The sequence below is a fragment of the Mirounga angustirostris genome, unplaced genomic scaffold (genome assembly GCF_029215605.1).
Source record: "Mirounga angustirostris isolate CCGP_5_RB_7025 unplaced genomic scaffold, mMirAng1.0.hap1 SCAF_4, whole genome shotgun sequence".
Taxonomy (NCBI): Eukaryota; Metazoa; Chordata; class Mammalia; order Carnivora; family Phocidae; genus Mirounga; species Mirounga angustirostris.
Window position 1 is genome coordinate 69,378,755 of NW_026991712.1, and position 15,895 is coordinate 69,394,649.

Sequence of the window (15,895 nt, forward strand, 5' to 3'; positions counted from 1 at the left end):
GAAATCGCTAAATGTTTTAGCATAGGATTTGTTTAATAACAACTACATTTTCAAAGAGTCCAGCTGGCTTTAATCCTATTGTAAGTTTTATAGAAGATCTCATTAAAAGGTGAAGATACATTTGTTTCGAGTAGAAAGAAATATTATTTTCACTTGGGTCTCTATCACTTCAAACATCTTATGAACAACTAAACATTTTAGTTCAAGAATAAAAAACCTCCAGATTTGGAGAGCAAAATAAATGGGATAGATACCCTCTCAAGAAATTCTCTGGGATAGTGATCTGCAGAGATGATTCACATACTAATTTTCTGGTCTATTACATTGTTAACTAATGATAAATGTATTATTAAATTTAGCTTTATCACCTCTTTTTGCATTTGCATTCTAAATGTTGACCAGTAACCTAATTGCCAAACTTTAAATTGAGATGAATTTTTCTGGGCCTTAGATTTTTGTATGGTACATAAAAATGAAATAAATCAATGAATTAAAGCTAGTATTTAATTTTTTTCATTAAATATGAACACTGTCCTTTTTACAGGAAGGAATAGAATCTGGGGATCCTGGCACTGATGATGGGAGGTTTTACTTCCACCTGGGGGATGCCATGCAGCGGGTTGGGAACAAAGAGGTAATGAACTTGTGAATTTTTTGTTCTCTTAACAGAGGGTAGAGTTGCAAGAGGGAGGCAAGTAACTCTAGGAGAAATTTATACTTGAAAAAATATTTTGAGCATACACTTTGAAGGTGGTGATTGAAACTGTTTAACTATTTAAACTTTTTTTCAAACAGCCCAACAACTCCTACAAGCCTAGAAAGAGTTTTTGGGATTTTTGACCTTTATAGTTTCTTTCAAGAAACTAGCTGAGTAATCATAAGAGCAGCCTCTCCCTTAGTACATGTATATGTATGTGTGTAAGTGTGTGCGTGCACACGTGTGGGTCTGGGTGCATAAAGAGAGAAGCATTGCCCTGAAAAAAATATTTTTAAAATTATGAAATGAAAAGGTATCTCTGAAGTTGCTTAAATATTTTAAAAATATTTTAACAGTATGCCTAGATTTATTTTTATTTTATTTTTGGAATTTAAAAAGTAGTTATTTTTAGAATGAACTCTTTGTTCAGCTGAGTCCTAAGCACACACTGAACCCAGTGGTTAATTATGTAAATTACCTTCTGGTATTTAATACCAACTTTCAGATGAATACCTGTAGCTCTAGTAATGACAGATACTGACACGGAAAATGTACTAGCTAAAACAAGTTACGTGTTTTCTTTGTGATTATTGCTTTTTTTTTTTTTTTCTGAGTACCATGTCAGCTTCTTTAAACATAACATGAGATTATTATTAATCATGACATCTGTGTACTGAAGTTCCCAAATTGTCATGATCACCATCACTGTTGGTGGGGAGTGAACCCTACCTTTTCTCTTACATCATCACAGGGCTCTAGGCTGGGCTCTCCTTACAGACCTGGATAAAGGGGTGAAGCGAGACACTGAATCTTTGTAACCATTGCCTTCCATATATGTTGTAAAATGCAGTCAGCAAGACAACACAGCTTCAGGTTTCTAAAATTAATAAGAACACGGAACCATCTGGACAAGTGAGGGTTCATAAGAGCAGGGGGGTTTGTGATGGGGTAATTGCCAGCAAGACACATGAACCAATTTGGGGTAAGAGAGATTTGGATGATTGACACTGTTTTCTTTATACGTTACTGTGCATATGTCCCTTTCCCCTCTAACCTATCAGTCAGTCAACTGGAATAAAATGAAGTATTAGAAGTGAAGAAGGGAAAATAACTTGCTGATTCGTTCTCATTTTTGTGTTCCTTCATTGTTTTAGATATAAATGCCTGGTACCTCCTTTGAGTGACAAGGATAAGAAAGATTTTGCTGTGGTATCTCACACTGCATAAATGTTCATGTCTGATTGCTGTAAATGTAATTGTCACTAATTAATTTATCTTTGAACATCTTAGGGTCCAGGGCAAAGACAGATAAAAGAAGTCTGCGATTTATTCTCACATCTTAGATGAAAACAGCCCTTACTTCAAGGGCAAAGAATCCACTACTAAACATTTGTTAGGGGCTTGGGATTTGAACCTAGGGGACTGTTCTATCAGCTTAATTATCGTTAATATGCAAAGGACATCATAGTTCTTGAATTTAAAAAATTCTCAAGGCTTCATCCTTACAGGAGAACAAAAATAAGCTTATAGGAGCCCCATGTCCGGATATTCTCAATCTTGGGTATTGGTCTGCGAACGGACAGTCACGCTCTGAGTTTGCAAACCGGGAAGCAGCCATCTTCCGTGTTCCGATGCATGGGGCTCTGCTCAGGCACCAAAAGAGAAGCAAACCCACAGCCTCTGTGCTGCAGAGGCTGACAATGAGATTGGTTTTGCAGAAGATTTTCCTAACAGGTTTGTTTCAAATGGGCAGGAAGAGGGAGGGAGACACACCATAATGGTCTTGCAGTGGTTCAGCTGCAGCTGCTCCTGGGATTTCTAGAACCTGTAAACCCACAGCTCGTCTCCTGCTCCGAGTCCAGATTCCCGTGTCTGCTGCCTGCTTAGTGTCCCCACACGAGAGGACAGCTCCCTTGTCTTCCCCTAAACCGTTGTTCTTCCTGGGCTCCGTCTCTCATTTGATGATATTGCCCCCTTCTCTCCAGTGAGGTCAGGACCAGGTTCGGGGGAGTCGGCTTCCTCAGCCTCTGGCTCCCGTCCCACCTTCCCGCCTGCTCGCTCAGTGTAGCCCTTTGTCACCGTCCACCCTCAGGCATGGCTGGAGGAGCCCAGCTGTTGTTTCTTGCTTGAGTCTTACTTTCTTCCAGGCCATCGTGTGTTCAAAAACCCTACGGTGCAAAATATACATAAAGTCGTATGTCCAAGGGATGGCACTCACAGTCTCCACAGTCCAGCGGCAGCCAGCCATTGTCACAAGTGTGTCTTGTGTGCTCCAGGCGGGACAGGCTCCAGCTGGGACCACACCTGACACACGGGGCCTGGGCTCTTCTGAGTGGAGATAGTTCTGTGGACATATTATTTCTGGGTAGTGAGTGTGTGTGTGTGTGTGTGTGTGTGTGACCCACACCTGGCGGTAATTTGAAGCATAGAAGACATTGATATAAAACACATGTAAGAAGGGATCCCCAGGTGATCTGTTTATTTTCACATCCTTGATTCGAGGCATAAAAGGGAAATAGTAAAGAGAGAATTTTCAGAAGATTCTAACTTGATCACTGATTTTCTAGCAATTTGTATTGTAAGAAAGCAATCTGACTGATTTTATTGGGTCCCCTGTGTAATTGAAGATAATTTCTTAAAATTCCCAGCATATCATTGTCATGGTTTTGTGTCTTTAAAAGTTGAATAGCAGGGGGCTACAAAATGAAGGGTCCTCCTGGACTGACTTTGAGTGTGAGAAAAGACTTTGTAGATAGTTTAAACATGCCACTGTAAGCAAAGTGACTTGCCCAGGCATTCAGCATGGTGAATATTAGGTCCAGGGCTACATTCTGACTTCTGACTCCTGAACTAGAGCTGTGAGCTTTGCTGGTTTGGTTTTCCTATAGTATTTTTTTTTCCTCACTTTGACAGTGTGCCTTGTCCATAAAATGAATTGCTGCTGACTCAAAATAAGCATTCCAAAAAATCACCTGTGATAATTAATATTGTTGTTTATTTCCTATAGGAAATAAAATCCTAAATTTAAATTGGACAGAAATAACTTAAAAAGTCAAATAAATTTCAGAAGTAAAATGTTATTATTATGTTTTTAAATTCAGACAATGATTAGCCATTTTAAGTTTCTGGCTTTTTAAGAAACCCCTTTATGGCTACAACTTACATGTATTTCAAGGAAATCATAGAAGAATGATTAGTAGGTACATTCTTGATTTGAGATATTATTGAGAAAGATAAATAAGAATATCACTTTTGGTAGTTTTTTTCTTTTTTAATGACACAAAGGAGGAGAGTGGAATAAGTTGCCAGAGCCCTGGGTTATAGTTCAAGATAATTTAGCCTTTTTAAACCTCAGTTTCAACATTTGTAAAAATGGACATATTTGAGGTTATTAGATCAAATGTGATTGCACATGGAAAAGTGAGTTGTAAACTGAAAAGTGTTACTGGAAATACGAAGTGGTATTGTTATCACACTTGACTTTTCTAATGAAGGAAATTTTGACTTAAGAATTGTAAGACTTTTAAAAGGTAATATTTTTTACATTTAATGTATATCTGGGGGGTGCCCGGATGGCTCAGTCATTTGGGCGTCCGACTCTTGGTTTCAACTCAGGTCATGATTTTGGGGTTGTGAGATGGAGCCCTGTATCAGGCTCCATGCTCAGCAGGGAGTCTGCTTGAGATTGTCTCCCTCTCCCTCTCCCCCTCCCCCCCATGCTCACTGTCTCTCTCTCTCTCTCTCTCTCTGAAATAAATAAATCTTTAAAAATAATAATAATAAAGTACATCTGGAGTTTTATGAAGCTATTCTTTTGAATATCTTCTTAGTCCACCTGATATTAAATGCCTGTGTTTAATTGATCACAGTGTGTATTTGAAATCACTCTTCAAAAAGTCATCATTAGCTCAGACTTAGAGGCATGAGGGCGATACTATTAAGTACAGCACTGGAGCATCGTCCAACCTGAAGACAATGGAGTGAGCGTGTGCGGTGCAAGAACCTTGTGGGGAGGGCCCCTGGGGAGCATATGGTGAGGGTGTGACTGGAAGGAGACATATGGAGCAGCATACTCTGCAGCCAGCTGTCCCTGAAAAGGCTAGTCTTGGAGGCAAATCGTATCGTGTTCCAACTAGCCTAAAGCCACAAATGTTATCCCTCGTGGCAGAAAAAAACAAAAATGAAAAGGAACCAAAATTCCCCTTTAAAAAGTGTAATATGGGCTCTTGCTATATTTATTGCCAGATCAGAATGATATTTCCTTTCTGTCTATTTAATTTAATGGAGGATTTATACTCTGTTACCTTGGGGCCGACTTCTGAAATGCAGACATGGGAAGAAGATATGTGTGAAAAGAAGTCACTTTTCCTTTTCACAATCCTATTCAGTAAATCAAATACCTTTGAGGAAATTATTAAAATCCTTTCCTTTTAAAGGAAACATAAGAGTAGAACTTGAGAAATGAAAGCTAAAAGATAAAATCCATTATGGTTTCTTAGATTATTTATCCACTTGACAAAGAAGTCCTTGACTCTGTGCTGGGCGCTCCGAGGAGGACCAAAATGAGTGCAGCATGAATCCGCATTAGGAGAGCATAAAGCCTCAGAGGGAAAATAAAATGCAGACATGCATTTATAAGAATAATATGTCATTATCAGAAACCCAGTCAAATAATGGTATTTTCACCAGTCTAACAAATTTGGGCACCTGACTAGCAAACTCTTTATTTAAATGTTACAAAAGTGATTCTCTATTTTTTAATTAATAGAAATGCTTCACGTGTACGTAGTTCAAGCTTTCTGTTCTTTCAGGCATATAAGTGGTATGAGCTTGGGCACAAGAGGGGCCATTTTGCATCTGTATGGCAGCGCTCTCTGTACAACGTGCATGGACTGAAAGCCCAGCCGTGGTGGACCCCAAGAGAAACAGGCTACACAGAATTAGTGAAGGTGAGTGCTAACTTAGACTTCATCCTCACTAATCGTTGTCTTTTTCCTACTCAAAATCAGATAATGCTTACCACAGAGAGGAATGTCAGGGAGGAGATAGATTTTACATCCAGCGACATTTGCAAAAAGATTGCAAAAAGAATCTTTTCATCCCATTAGCCAAAAGTTCAGTTTAGATGATGAAGAAAGGAAGTTTTCTTGAAGAGCAGTTCTCAAACATTTTGACTTTAGGTCCCCTTTACACTCTAAAAAATAGGGAGCACCCCAAGGAGTCTGTGTGTTTGGGGGGGCTATGTCTATCAATATGATTATTAGAAATTAAAAATAAAAGTAATATTTATGAATTCTTTAAAAATAACAAAAACCTCATTGCATGTTAATATAAATAACTTAAAAAATAACTTTAGGGGTGCCTGGGTGGCTCAGTTGGTTAGGCATCCAACTCCTGGTTTCGGCTTGGGTTATGATCTCAGGGTCATGAGATTGAGCCCCACGTTGGGTTCTGTGCTCAGCGAGGAGTCTGCTGGAGATTCTCTCTCTCCCTCTGCCCCTCCCCCTGCTTGTTCTCTCTCAAAATAAGTAAGTAAATCTTATAAGTTAAAAAAATAACTTTATTTTCAAAACAAAAAATGTAGTAAGAAAAGTGGAATGGTTTTATATTTTTACAAATCTCTTTGATGTCTGGCTTAATACAGGATAAGAGTGTTCTCATATCTACTTCACATATACATCCATTAGAGTGGTGATAGTGTCATATGTCAAGTAGCGTCTGGAAAATTCCATTGTACACCATGAAAGATTGAGTATGAAAAGGGCAAATAACATCCTTATATTATGAAGGAAATAGTTTTGATCTTGCAGAACCCCTTCAAAGGGTCTAGGAATCTGCTAGGTATCCCTGGACCACATTTTGAGAACCACTACTTCTGAGTGGATAGAAGAAAAAAAAAAGGCAAATATTTTTAGAACATGTTGTGGCAGATTTGTAGGATAAAGAAACTGAGTGATTCTAACAACTTAATGGCAAAACAAACAAACAAAACAAAACAAAAAACACAAGAGAAAAATTAGAAGTTTTTATTTTGGTAAATTAAATCCAAATGGTAAGAATGTCTACTTTGTAATTTTGGTAGAGACTGGTCGAAAGTTTATGATTGCTTTGGCAAGCTCTTTCTTCTTCTTAGATGTACTAATAAAGTGGGAGGTAAATTAACTCGTAGTTTTAATAAAAATGTAAATGTCATCCACCTTATAGGTTAGATGGGCCTCAGTGATCCAGCTTGAGAATCTAACTGCCATCTAGACATTGTTCGTATATAAGAAAACACATTCTCATGTTCAGACAGCTGATTTTACATCTCCGATGTGTGTTTTCCAGTACCACCAAGCGGTTCTCCAGTTCTCAGAGGACACAGGCTGGGTGTCCTACAAATTTAACTCCGTTCTGACACTATCTACCTAGAGGTGGCATCAGGTTGCACGGGTTAAGGGCCTAGTCGCACAAGACTGCCCCCATCCCATTTCAGACACCAATTGCAAGTTCAGGTTGTCCCCTATGCTTCTGATTGGCTATGAATTGGAGGTGCCCACAACAAAGGATCATAACAGTTAATAGCTATTGGCATGTTACTAGCGTTCCATTCAATCACTAATAATTAGTCCAGCCCATCATTATACCATTTGAAAATAGCTCCCAGGGCAAGGCCACTCAAGTTGGCAGGCCTCCATCAGCTCTCAGCAGGTTCCAAAAGTATGAGTGGTCCTAGAAATATATGGCTTTACCTTTTCATGCATCTGGTATAATTGAGAGTATCATCTCTTGCCCTGAGCCTCTTTTGAGGTGTTGATGTAATACTGGATTTCCCTCCATTACAAAACCCATATGTTCATTCCCTTACTCCCAGCTACTATTCCTCCTTCTCTTCATTTATGCTCAATATGTTTCCACTTTTGGAAAGGACATGAGGTTTGACCACTGTGCTGGTCTAGATTGCAGGCAGCAATCCTAGTCTAGCGAACACCTGCCCCGCTCATGCAGGTAGGGTAAAGTATAATAAGTAGGTGCAAAATTAAGAGGCCCATTCTTACCAATGGCAATGTAGCTACTACATTCACTTATCTGAGAGAGATGGGAAAGGAAGAGCAGAGTTACAAAATATTGATAATTTGGGGATCTGGGTGACAGATATATGGAAGTTAACACTGTTCTCTCTACTTTTAAGTGTTTTACATTTTTCAAAAAAAATTTGTTTTGCTAAAGAACATCTTGAATAGAATATAAGATGTATAAGACTTCATTGAAGAATTTGTTTCTACTTGGGGAAAGAAAGTTTCAATGTAGTGTCAATTTACCTACATTAAATAAGTCTTTCTCGACCATACTTAATTCTGTATTTCATTGTAAAAGCACACTATAATCATCATAATCCAATTGTAAAGTAGGCTGCCATCAGTTAGACTTGAATATTTTATAAGTCAGAAAACCATAGTGTGGTGACCATGAACACAGATTGATTTAAAGAGGTTCTATATCCAAAGCAGAAATAGTACAGGAAAAACATCTTCCTGGATAAATCTCCTACAGTGAGCACTGACATGTCAGCAGTTCTTTCCATTGTAAAATTTCATCCTACATCAGATTGTATCACACTGAGCTCTTCTGATTCTCTTTCTACCATCTAATCTTCTTCTCCTGGTCTCTTTGTGAGTTTATTTCCCTATTGTGGCTTTTAGGATGCTTTCAAGTTCAAGTAACAGAAATGCAACTGGAACCTGGCTTAAGCAACAAGGAATTTGACGTGGGTGAAGAAAGCCCAGCGTAGCAGTAGGGCGGACTTCAGGGATTGTGCACCCGGGTGGAAGGTTTTCTTGTTTCTGCACTTCCTCCCTGGTCAGCTCTGTCCTTGCACTTGCTTAAGTCAAGACGGCTGCCAGCAGCACCTGGAATGGAAGGTTAGAAAGTATTTGAGAGCTTCAACATTGTCGAGCCACCACACCAGGCCCAAATGGCCTTCCAGAAACCTCTTAGGAGACCTTGTCCTGGTGATCATAACCATGTCACATGGGCACTCACAATTACAAAGGAGTCTGAGAAACAAGTAGCTAGCCACAGGCTGGGGCAGCAGGCTTCCAGTAGGAGAAAGAATGTACCTCTCCATCACACAGGGAACAAAAATCTTTTCCTTCAGTCTGATTGAGCCAGTTAAGTCACATTTCCATTCTGGAAGAATTACTGGCAAGGGGCTATGAGATTATCTTTAAACCAATAGATCAACTCCTGAAGCCAGGAAAAGGTCAGATTTCTCTAAGTCCAGTGGAATACCTCAGGGGAAGTAAACACATGAACTAAATTAGGATTCTGTTAGGAAGGAGGAAGAGGTACAATGGATGTTTGGAGAGTGACCTCCAGTGTTCAGTGTCCTTGCTAACTGGGGATATGCACTCAGATGCAAACACTGTTCTCTGCTCTCTGTTTTCCCTTTCTTGTCATTCATTTTCTAAAAAAAAAAACCTTTCCACTCTGGTTCAACTGCTGTTAAAGTTTCTTGTTAAAGTCTTCTTGTTAAAACCAAAGCTTTGCTCTCCAAATGGATTTTTCACTCATTCTGTTCTATCTCCAACAGACATTAACATTCATTGTGAAGGTTAATTCACCATGTAATCCCATGGCTAATACTCCTTTCCAACTTTATAATTTTGGTCAGAGATTCAGCTTTACCCAAAATTCCAGGTTTATTACTGTGTCCATACTTCTTGCCACTGCCCTGCCCTGTACTGTTTTTAATTTAGCCAAAATTCTTCCTCCCACCAGACCATCCCGTGTGATAGTCTCACCTCCCTTTACCCCTTCCTTTTCTCCTTCTATCCCCTTCACAGCCAATTCCTGTTTATCCTTCAGATGTTAGAGAAGTGGTCATTTCTTTTAAGAGAATAAGTTAGCATGTATCCAAAAGCACCTTATACATTCTTTTTAAGCATTTATACTGTATTCTCATCACCTCTTTAGTTCAGTGTAGCCCCCTGAGGTCATATGTTCTAAGATAGCTGGGCCATGTTTGTCATATTCACAACTAGTACAGTATCTGATACATGGTAGGTGCTCATAAATGAGGTTTGTTGGTAGAAGTTTCTATAAAGTCTCTTTTCTCTAGTTGTTTCATAGATGTGTCAGAAGTCCCAGGGATATAAAAATCATACCACTAACATTTCTTACTTATAAGCAGTTGGCACAACATCCTTGTTGGCCTTCCCTGAATGTGGGGGAAATTCTCTTGTATTGCTACTGCACTGGGAGGGATGCCTAGAGAAGAAAAGATCCTCGGGGCACCTAGTTGGCTCAGTCGTTAAGCATCTGCCTTCGGCTCAGATCATGATCCCAGGATCCTGGGATTGAGCCCTGCATCGGGCTCCCTGCTCAGTGGGAAGCCTGCTTCTCCCTCTCCCATTCCCCCCTGCTTGTGTTCCCTCTCTCGCTGTGTCTCTCTCTATCAAATAAATAAAAAATCTTAAAAAAAAAAAAAAAGAAAAGATCCTCTCTTTTTCTTCTTCCTCAAGGGCATTCTTCTTCCTCAAGGGCATTCTTTTCTAGAAATTTTTGCTGTATAATAGGGAAAGATATTTAGAGTGTCCAGAGTTCCTGTTGAAATTTCAAGTATTTAATTATGCTTATAAAATATTGGGGGATGGGGCAGGATTTGAGGATGGCAGAGGGAACATCTTTGTAACTCTGCCCCTCCATAAAAGTGAGGAAAGCACTGAGAAAAATTGTCAAAATCAACATTTGCAGAGCTCTGTACATTAACCAAAGAGTTGCAGCAATTTGAGGAACATTTATTCAAGAAAATCTGCTAAGCCTCAGTAAGAACAGAAGGATTTGTGGGATAGTAATTTGACTTGCTCTCATCCATTCCTCCCCAGCTCCAGAGAGCCTTGAAAATTAGCAGTCTCACAACACTAGGTGTGAAGACCATGAAGACCACAGTCTTGTGGACATCAGTGTAAGCAGGTTAGGTATGGGGCTTTTTACAAAGTTTCATATCCAGAGCACTGTCACTGTTTGACCAACTTGTGCTGTTCAGAAAGCCCCATTCTCAGGACAGTGTTGTTATTTGACCTCACTCATAAGTATAACTTTGTCCCAGGTTGTTAGTCAAAAGGATCAGTGGCAATTTTTTAAATATTGGGGCAAATGAGAACCTGCTCACAGCAAGAAAAGTGCTTAATAAAGAAAATCTGATGAACAGGATGCCCATGAGGGGCTTTGAAAAGCTCTGACATATTCCTGGGGATGTCTATTCCAATGTATGTATGCTGTGGGGTGCATGCCCAGGAAATGCCCAAGGGGGCCCCAGTCCTTCACCTTTGGCTGACTCTGAGGCTCATCACAGGCAAGAAATGATGGCTAGAGCATAGTTTTAAACTGCCTGAGCATTGCAGGCATGCTCCAAAACTCACACAGAGCCTCTCAACAAAAAGAGGGAAGAGTTACTAGTTCAAGCAATTAAGGAAATCTCTGACCATGCCTTAGCTGACTATTAAGCTAACCAAGAAGAAGCTTTAGTGGGCATGCATGACAATAGAGCAAGAGACTTCACAGAATTAACCAAGAAAAGTCACTAAACAAACAAGTAGTGACAACAACAAAAATCAGCAACAACAAATGCTGGGGGAGAGTAGATCACACAATAATAATAGTTTCAATGAAAATTATATATCACACATATTTGAGAAAGAGAGTGAGTGATGAGAGAGAGAGAGCATGGGTGGGAGAGAGGCAGAGGGAGAAGCAGACTCCCTGCTATTATTTATTATCTCAAATAAATAAATAAAATATAAAAAAAGGATATAGCTCACTTAATAGAGGATAATAATAAAGAAATAGAAACATAGAACAGAACCAAATGGAAAATCTAGAGCCACAGCATATAACACCTTCAGTATAAAATCACCAGAGAGGCTCCACAGCAGATTTGATCTGATGGAGGAAATCATCAGTAAACTTGAAGATAGGCTGATTGAAAGTATTCATACTAAGGAACAGAAAGAAAAGAGAATGAAGGAAACAATGTGTGGGGGCACTGGCAAGTATAACAATATATGCGTTATGGAGTCCTCAGAAGGAGAGAAGAAAGGGAGGTGGCAGAAAGAGTACCGAAAAGATAATGGCCAAAAACCTAGCAAGTTAGATGAAAAACAGTACTCTACACATCCAAGAAGCTCAGTGAGCTTCAAGTAGAATAAACTTAAGAAACATACCTAGACACTTCTTAGTCAAACTGCCAAAAGCCAAAAACAAAGTGAGTCTTTTGAAAACACAGAGGACTCATTGTGGGAAAGGGATCCTCATTATGATTAACAGCTAATTTTTCATCAGAAACCATGGAGTCCAGAAGGCAGTGGGATGACATTTAAATACAGAAAGAAAAAGGCTGTCAACCAAGAATTCTGATCTAGCAAAACGACCTCAAAAATAAAGGAGAAATTAAGACATTCCTAGAGAAATAAAAACTGGGAGAATTTCCCACTAGCAGACCTGCTCTACAATAACTACTAAACACAGTTGTTCAGATTGAAATGAAAACACTAGATGGTAACATAAATCCACATGAAGGAAAATGGAGCATTACTAAAGATAACCACGTGGATAAACATAAAAGAGAGAGTACATTTTTTCCCTTGTCACTCTTTTCTTCTTACATATGATTTTTAAAACTGCCAGAGGGTAGACATAGAAATCAGTGAAATAGAACTGAGAGTCCAGAAATAAACTCTTACATTTGTGATCAATTGCTTTTTGACAAGGGTGCCAAGACAATGCAATGGGAAGAGAATTGTCTTTTCACAAATTGTGCTGGGACAACTGGATATCCATATGTGAAAAAAATGACGTTAGCTCATATGATACACTAAAATGAACTCAAAACAGAAATAGACCTAAATGTAAGAAATAAAACTATAACACTTGTAGAAGAAAACATAGAAGTGAGTCTTTATAACATTGAGTTAGGCAATTTTTTTTTTTAGATATGACACCAAAAGCACAGTGACAAAGGCAAAATATATAGATTTCATCAATCATAAACTTCTGTGTTTCAAAGAACACAATAAAGTAAAACTAAAGTCCACAGAATGAGAAGTAAATCATTATCTGACAAAGAACTTGTATCCACAATATATTAGGAACTCTGATAACTCAATATAGAGACAACCCAGTTTTAAAATGGGAGAAGATTTGAAAAACTCAGAAAAAGGGTGTAAGTTTTCCTTTGAATAGACATTTATTCAAAGAAGATCTATTAATGGCCAAGACGCACATGAAAAGATGCTGAATGTTATTCATCATTAGGAAAATGCAGGTCAAAACCACAAGATGCTGCTTAACACCCACGAGGATGACTATAACAAAAAAGATGAACATTAACAAATGTTAGCAAGTATATGGAGAAATTGGAGCCCTCAAATATTGCTAGTGGGAATGTCCAGGGATGTATCACTTTGGAAAACAATTTGGCAGTTCCTCAAAAAGTTAAACAGAGTTATGGCCCAGCAATTCCACTCCTAGGTATATACCCAAGAGAACTAAAAACATCACATTCATCCAAAAATATGTACATGAATGTTGATAATAGCATTATTAATAACACCAAAAAAGTGGAAGCAACCTAAATGCCCATCTAAATGATGAATGAATGAGTAAACAAAATGTGGTATATCTTCACAATGGCAATAAAAAGAAATGAAGTACTGAAGCATGGTACAACATAGATGAATCTTAAAAATATTACACTAAGTGAAAGAAACCAATCACAAAAGACCACCTATTAGTTGATTCTATTTATATGAACTGTCCAGGGCACCTGGGTAGCTCAGTCAGTTAAGTGTCTGACTCTTGGTTTTGACTCAAGTCAAATCTCGTGGGTCGTGAGATCAAGCCCCGAGTTGGGCTCTATGCTTGAAGATTCTCTCCCGGTGCCCCTCCCCCAACTCACACACGTTCTCTCTATTTCTCTCTAAAATAAATAAATACATCTTTAGGAAAAAACAAAAAAACCTCTGTTTACATGAACTGTCCAGATTAGGCAAATACATGGAGACAAAGTAGATTGGTGATTGCCAGGGACCGAGGAGATGGGGTGAGAGGGGTGACTGCTAATGGGTAAGAGGTTACTTTTGGTATGATGAAAACATTCTAAAAGTCGATGGTTGCACAACTCTGTGAGTATATTAAAAACCACTGTATGGTAAAAGTTGAGTGAATTTTGGTATGTGAGTTATAGCTCAATAAATCTGTTAACATATTGTAGTTCAAGTATATTAAAAATAAATAGGTTTCTGAGGGGTTGGTGAAAAACACTTAATAATCACCAGTGAGGCAATATAATGAGCAGCTGAGAGCATAGGACTCCATAGCCACATTGCCTCATTTTGATATTTTGGTCCATTCCTTACTAGCTCTGTGACATTGAGCAACACTTGTATGTGTTTTGCTTTCATTATCTGCAAAGTACCTATGGAAATGGTATTTATTTCCTGGTTGTTCAGACTTAATAAGTAAATGGGAAGTGCTCAATAAGAATTATTATTATTATTAGTCAATTTAATTAATTACATTGTTTTCATAGGAAAATATTTTCTAGTTTCTAAAAAACAACTTGGAAAGCCAATTTTGACATATGTATTACCAAAATAATCCTATAACAGCTATCATGTATGAAATGCCTCCCATTTGTAATCAATGCACTGAGCATTTTTGTATGTAATACTTCTAATCTTTATTAAATTCTGCAAGATAGATATGCTTGTGCCCACTTACATATGAGTAAAGTAAGGAGTAGAGAAATGAAATTTGCCCAGGGTCCCATATTTAATGATGGCAGGGCTGGGATTTGAATAAAAACCATTGTCCTCAAAGTCCATACCCTCGCTGTAGCCCACTCTATCTCAAAGTTACTGATGGTCTCATGTCCTTCTCCTTTTTGCCAATCATGTCTTCATTTCAATTCTGTTTCCCTAGACTTCTTGATTTCAGCCCTGCCTGTTTTAAGTTCTCCTTTTTTAAGAAGAAAAGCAGGCCCTGGACATTGATCACTGGGTCCCCAGCAGCATGGAATCTCAGAGTGTGTGACATCTTGTGTTTGAAATCCAGTGCATTACTTGCTAACTATCTTTATTTTAGAAATGTTAATATTGTGTCTGGTTACAACTTTCAAATAAAAAAGTAATCTCAAGGTGATCGTTTGCCAGTACTGACCGTGCTGGGTAAGGAAATCCAGGGCTAATGACCATTCAGTTGACAAACACTTGTACGTCAAGATTCCTTCCGTGGATCATGGATTGAGCATTAACATCTTAAAGTGGAAACCTAGATCAGGTAGCTGCCGTTTTTGGCCAAAATCCTTTTAGGATCATTCTGGCCCTTCAGTGACAATTAACTACCAGGGATAGCACATTTCCATTTAAATTATTCTCACTATATTACCAGTGAGAAGTAGAGTGCAATTTTCTTGAAGGCAATGGGACAGTGTTCAGTAAAATGCATCACCTGTGTTTTTCCCTTTTGTTGAATGGTCACTGTTCCCATCTTATTGTGTAGTTTGCAGTTCAGCAACTCTGTGCTGGAGGCGGTAAGAGGCTATGGCAACTGAATGAAAAAAAAATTAGAGAAAAATATTCCAGTAGAGTTTTCTCTTTTATGCATATTTTCATTAAAAGCGAGTAGGTTGCTGCCCAAATCACAAATATCAAAGCCATAGTGCTTTGGGGGTATTTAACAAAGAAATTGAAAGAAATGGATTAGTCTTTGCTAGGTTATAAATAGAAAAGATCTCTTCTAGCCAGAGAAAAGCCACCATTCTGTAAGAGTTTTGCTCTTCCCTTTTTTGAGATTAGCTTTTTGATCTACATTACTCCATGCCTAATTTAGATGTAAACAATGCATGCATAGAAATTACTGTAATAACACTGAAAAACAACAGTGAATAGCAACTGAAAACCATAGTCTTTTTTTTTTTTAAAGATTTTATTTGAGAGAGAGAGCGCATGCACACAAACAGGGAAGGAGCAGAGGAAGAGGGACAAGCAAGACAAATGTTGGAAACATTTGTTTTGTTCTCAGCTCTGACCCCTAGGGAAGGTCATTTCACCCTCTGAGCCTCAGTTTCTTTATCTCTAAATTCAAAATAATTACCTCAGTTTCTCCTCCCCTGCAAGGTTTTAATAAGGCACAAAAATGAAACAAAACCAAACACAA

General features: G+C 38.5%; 1 protein-coding gene across 10 annotated transcripts in view; it reads left to right on the forward strand.

Moving 5' to 3' along the window:
* The window catches only part of ASPH (aspartate beta-hydroxylase), a 215,935-nt gene that overhangs the window by 164,578 nt on the left and 35,462 nt on the right, over positions 1 to 15,895 (forward strand). For all 10 annotated transcript variants that reach the window (XM_064588283.1, XM_045896499.3, XM_054512594.2 and 7 more), the window contains 2 exons: positions 545 to 634; positions 5,509 to 5,646. In XM_064588283.1, coding sequence (XP_064444353.1) covers positions 545 to 634; positions 5,509 to 5,646 — 228 coding nt within the window. The remainder of the gene's footprint in view (positions 1 to 544; positions 635 to 5,508; positions 5,647 to 15,895) is intronic.